Below are 5,574 nucleotides of genomic sequence, written 5' to 3'. Positions count from 1 at the left end.
CAATACAGAGAAACTCTGTCTCGTAAAACCAAAGGAAAAAAAAAAAAAAAAAAGAAGCGTAAGTCCCCAGGAGTGGGTTGGAGGTGAGCCTTGACAAAATGAGACAGAGCCTGACTGTTGGGGTGTAAGAGCTGTTGTAGACAGGACAGGATTTGTGGAGTGTCAGGAGGTGACTGAGGATGTGGGTTGTAGCGTATAAACTCACTGCGGTGGGTGAGGTAGATCTGGGTCTCGGAGGCTTGAAGCCCCAGCTGCTTCATCAGCCCGGTTGTTGCCCCTAGAGATAATGGTGCTGTCAGTCTGATGGGACCGTCAGCGAATAATCCCTATAGCTTTGGGGAGGTGGGAGGCCAGCGGTTAGGATTCCTGGGTTCAACTCCCGGTGTTGTAGCCAATCTAGGTTTACCCAGTCACAAGACATGAACTGTGAGTCAACGGTCCCACGTGGAGTTTTATGGGTAGACAGGGAAGGAAAGGGGGGTGGGGAGAGGAGAGATAACCAATCCGTGCAGAGCTGAGACGGGGGGGGACGGGGGGGTGAGTGGTGGCTTATAAAGGGGACACTGTACATGTGCACTGAGTCCTGCACTGAGTGACATAGCCGAGGTGACATAGCCACGTGACCGTGCCAGTGATTAGGGGGCGGGATTAGTATAATGCCTGATGCCCGGGAGTTTCTATAACCTCATTCATCAAGTTAAAAAAAAAAGTGCTTACTTCTAGAGTATAAGTCTGGATGTATTTCACAACATCTGACAGAGTGCCACTGATCAGAATGCAAGGCAGGTTTTGATGACAAAATAATTAAAGTGTTTTTATTCTCTTGAAGTCAAAACTCCTATCCACGCAGCACTGGGTGTGTAGTTCAGTGGCAGAGTATTTATTTAGAGTGCACAAGACCCCAGGTTCAAATCCCAGAGCAAAGACAAACACATACATATTCGTATTGAAGTTTAGTGTATTTTTTATTAACATTGGCTTACACTAGGGGATCATAGGTAGAGTGGTGCTCTCCTGGAGGTTCTCAGTGTAAAACTAGACCATTTGTACTGATTCTGGAGGGAAGGTGGGTAGTTGGAAATGTACAAAAGAATGTTACCGTACTGGCTGGTTTTGTGTGCCAGAGTCGTCAGAGCCTCAGTTGAGGAATGCCTTCATGAGATCCAGCTGCAAGGCATTTTCTCATTTAGTGATCAATGGGGGAGGGGCCAGCCCACTGTGGGTGGTACCATTCCTGAGCAGGTTGTCTTAGATTCTACAAGAAGATGGGTTAAGCAAGCCGTGGGAAACAAGCCAGGAAGCAACACCTGCTCATGGCCTCTGCATCAACTCCGGCCTTCAGTATTATGGAATATTAGTTGAAGAGGTGTTACATTTGCTTATGCTGTGGAATGTTTGTTTGATAATGCCAAGATACGTTGCATTCTTTTATGTCGCATTTGTTTAACTCTGTAAAGCTGTGTTACTTTGCCTGTCTAAGACAAAAACACCTGATTGGTCTAATAAAGAGCTGGATGGCCAATAGCCAGGGAGGAGATAGGACAGGTGGGATGACGGGCAGAGAGAATACATGAAAGAAGAGGAAGAATAAGAGAGAGAGCCCCAGGGGCCAGCCACACGGCTACACAGCAAGCCGTGGAGTAAGAAGTTAAGTTATATGGAGTGGAGAAAGATAAAAACCCAGAGGCAATAGGTAGATGGGGTAATTTAAGAAAAGCTGTCTGGAAACGAGCCAGGATAAGGCTGGGCATTCTTAAGTAAGAATAAGTCTCTGTGCGTTTATTTGGGAGCTGGGAGGCAGGCCCCCAAAGAGCAAAGAGTGGAAAAGAACCGCTACACTCTGTGACCCTGCCCTGTTTGAGTTCCTGTCCGGACTGGCTTCAGTGTTGAACAGCAATGCTGAAGTGTAAGCCAAACAAACCCTTTCCTCCCCAACCTGCTTTTTGATCACCGTGTTTTGTCTCAGCAATAGGAACCCTGGCTAAGACACCTATACCAGAAACAGATAAATTTTACACAGTGTGCTCAGAGTACAGTTTTTTGTTACTGTGTCTGAATACAGTTTTTAAAGTTTATTTGTTAACTCTGTATGTGTGTGTGTGTGTGTGTGTTCCACATGTGTGCAGGTACTAACAAAAACCAAAAAGGTGTCAGATTCCCCGGGAGCTGGAATTTTCTACAGTTACGAGCTCTGGCTGACAACCCTGAGTCCCTTGGAAGAGAAAGAAGGTCTCTGGAGGAGCAGGAAGTGACCTTAAGCACTGAGCTATCCCACCACTCCCCAAGATTTATTTTTACTTGCGTCTGTTGGTCTGTGTAGGCAGAAGTTTCTGACCCACCAGCAGTTCCCAAAGAGACACGCTGAGGCTTATATTAAATTTTAATTAACTCATGTCTTATCTATGATTTGCTACGTGGCTTGGTATATTTTCTCAGTATGGCATGCCCATGTTGCTTTTCACCGAATCTGGTGGTGACTCCGCCCTTCTTCCTGCCAGCATTCTCAGTTTGGCCCCCAGCCTAAACTTATCCTGTTCAGCTATTGGCCAGTCAGCTGCTTTATTAAACCAATCACATACATATGTAGTACACAGTGTAAAGGGATACTCCATAGGTCTGTGAACATGTGTATGTACATGCCAACAGAAGTGATTAGAAGATATCAGATGCCTGGAAATGGAGCTACACACAGTTGTAAGCCACCCAACATAGGTGCTGGAACCAAACTTGGGTCCTCTGGAAGAGCAGCAAGTACCATTAACCACTGAGGATTTTTTTCCAGCCCTAAACATCATATTAATTGAAAATGAAAGACAGGATGTAAATATCTCTAATGAATCTGGCTTTTCAAAGCTCTGGTTCCTCTAAGTACCTAGACAGGCTGCTAAGAACTTGGTCTGTCTGTAACCAAAGTGCAGTCACAAATCTGCAGTTATACAGAAATTGCAGACTTTTATGTAGGCAATACAGAGATTTTTTTATATAGAGAGTTCAGATTCAGACTTCAATTTCTGCCTTATGCAAGCTGACTTGGAATTAGATTCCGTACAGGGGAGCTAACAGGACTCCTCTTTGGTGTCCATTGCTTGGCCAAGTGAAGAAACGGCAGGCTGATTGTGCAATGAGGCCATGTGTCAGTCTGTGGTTCTGCATGCTGAAGACTCCAACCACATGACTCTGCCAGCTCCACCCACAGGGCTGCTCTATATGTATGGGCCGAACGGGAGCTCACCCATCATCCCCGATTTCCAGGACAACCAGCACTGCGTTCTCACAGGAGCTCAACATAGACTGGGTAAGACACCGAGCTCTGGGACTGGGACAGGAGAGGCAGGGCTTGGGCAGTGTCCAGGAGAAATGGACCTGCGAGCCCACAGTGCCAGCAGAGGGCCTTTAGGAAGAGACAGGAAAAACAGAAACTATGGGGCGTAGTGACTTCTCTTCTGTTCTCACAGGAAACATGGGTGTGACGCTGCTTGAGTCCCGACTTTGTCTCCTGCTGCTGTTGGGATTTGTCATAATGGTTGTCTCATTCCAGATCCCACAGAATTTAACCCCTTCCCAGTGGTTTGAAATCCAACATGTAAACAATAGCACCAACCTCCAATGTACTCCTGCAATGAAGGGAGTCAACAATTATACAGGACGATGCAAGAACCTGAATACTTTTCTTAATATGAGTTTTGCTGCTGTTGTTAGTGTGTGTGGCAGTAGGAATACTACTTGCCGCAATGGCCACACAAATTGTCATAATAGTTCAGCTCCAGTATCTTTAACTTACTGTAACCTCACGACTTCGTCAAGCAACTATACCCAATGTCGATACCAAACGACGCCAGCAACAAAGTTCTACAGAATTGCTTGTGACCACAGAAAGCCACAGGACACTCCTGCCTATCCAGTGGTTCCCGTTCACTTGGATGGGATATTTTAACTCCAGTACTAGCACCTTGTACCTTCGATCTGTATCCGCTGCTTACACAATCAAACTATAGTGAAAAGTCAATTCCTCTGCACTGCTGCCACCACCTGTCCTGTGTGAAACCTGTCCCTGACTCCCTTCAGATTTTGGTGAACAGACCTGTTCCACCCAATAAACACCTTTGCATACTCATCTGGATCTCTACGTATCTGGGTGTGTGTATTTCTTTGCTTAGTGTATGTGTGTATATACACATGCGTGTGTGTGTGTCTGTGCATATGTAGGCATGTTTGTCCGCCTCTGTGTGTGCATGCATTTATTTGTGCATGTGTGTATAAGTGTGTGTGTCTGTGCGGGTGTATGCATGTGTGTGTATGTGTTGAGACATGTCCTCATGCTCACAAACAAGCTCTCAGTTGAACTATCTACCCAGAATCCGGGAACAAATTTGAGTATGAGGAGAGATGCACATCTTTCCAGAAAGTTCCCACAGGGCATCACCCCTGAAGTTTGTCTGTGGGAAAGCAGTGGCTGGGAGAGGGAACCAGAGAAGAGGAGTCTCTCCATGGGGCTGTTCCACACCCCTCCCCTGCATAGCTGTCCTCAGAGGTGAATTGTGAGAGCATTCACACAGCCCAGGGAGACACAGGTGGGTGCCGAGGGGAGGGAACTGGAATCCACATGGAAAAGAGATGAGGAATGAGAGGTTCAGCCCGACTCCTGTACAGAACTGTGTGGGGAGTGAGTGACAAATGGGAAGAGGCCATGTCTTGAAAGACGCTCAAACACAGCATCACCTGAGGTGAGGTGTGAGTCCTCACGCAGTGTCCGGTGCAGACTGGAGCAGAGGTGTGACACGCCAGTCTGTACCTCTGTCTTTCAGTCTGGATCCCCAGCTGCCTCTCTGCTGTTCCTTGCTGGGCCCCCAGACGCAACCCTCGGGCTCTCCCCACCACTGGGCAGTGCAGCACTTCTGGCTCTCCGTGGATAATGTCCTCGGGGCTGAGGGGAAACTGTTCCTCTGGAGCAGCAAACACAGAGTGTGCTCTCCCTGCCTGGTGTGTGGAGTCTGCACTTTACACATGAGCGCTAGGTTGGGGGACTGCAGGGTTGACATAACCCACTGACTTCAGGTGAAGTCGGGTCAGCATGAGGTCATCTCACCTTCTCACTAACTTAGAGTACCATAAGCAGGAGGAGGGGTACCACAAAACCGGAGCCACGCCCTGTGGAGAAAGCTGTGAGCCTCCCTCCCCTTTCCCACAGCACATCTCTTCCCAGTCAGGAACTCAGCGTCTTTTCCCAGTCAGGAACTCAGAGTCTCCCACACAACAGAGCAGACAACTGGTCACCTACTGCCCACCCTCTCCATGTGCATCCTCGACGCCCCGCTGTCACTAACCGTCTGCCTGTGCGTTCCGTCATCCAACAACCACGCTCCCAGCAATCACTGTGTGCTAAGCACAGCTCTAAAGTAGTGATGGGGAAAGGTAAACTCGGGCAAGCTCATGCTCTTCTCCTGCCATGCAGTACCAGGATAAAATCGACCACACGAATTCTGTTAAGTGTCAGGAGAAGACTACTCAGAGCAGCACAGTGTCGAGGTTCTGGATACATCATGCAGAAGATGCTCAGGGCGTAAATAAAAAGGT

General features: G+C 47.8%; 1 protein-coding gene across 1 annotated transcript; it reads left to right on the top strand.

Annotated features, from left to right (window-relative positions):
• Positions 1-3,107: 3,107 nt before the first annotated feature.
• LOC121136362 (eosinophil cationic protein-like) lies at positions 3,108-4,120 on the top strand. The gene is made up of 2 exons (XM_040736681.1): positions 3,108-3,295; positions 3,456-4,120. Exons 1-2 carry the CDS (start codon positions 3,130-3,132, stop codon positions 3,932-3,934), a joined length of 645 nt encoding a protein of 214 aa, XP_040592615.1. The 5' UTR covers positions 3,108-3,129; the 3' UTR covers positions 3,935-4,120.
• The last annotated feature ends 1,454 nt before the right edge of the window (positions 4,121-5,574 follow it).

This window comes from Mesocricetus auratus, unplaced genomic scaffold (genome assembly GCF_017639785.1).
Source record: "Mesocricetus auratus isolate SY011 unplaced genomic scaffold, BCM_Maur_2.0 Super-Scaffold_100066, whole genome shotgun sequence".
Classification (NCBI taxonomy): domain Eukaryota; kingdom Metazoa; phylum Chordata; class Mammalia; order Rodentia; family Cricetidae; genus Mesocricetus; species Mesocricetus auratus.
Note: the sequence above shows the minus strand (reverse complement) of the source record. Positions and strands in the feature narration are given on the sequence as shown.

Excerpts from the sequence above, each read along its gene's own strand:
- LOC121136362 (XM_040736681.1), top strand. The coding sequence starts at position 3,130 with ATGTGTCAGTCTGTGGTTCTGCATGCTGAAGACTCCAACCACATGACT. Across the intron at positions 3,296-3,455 it reads AGGAGCTCAACATAGACTGG|GAAACATGGGTGTGACGCTG; the intron begins GTAAGACACCGA and ends CTGTTCTCACAG.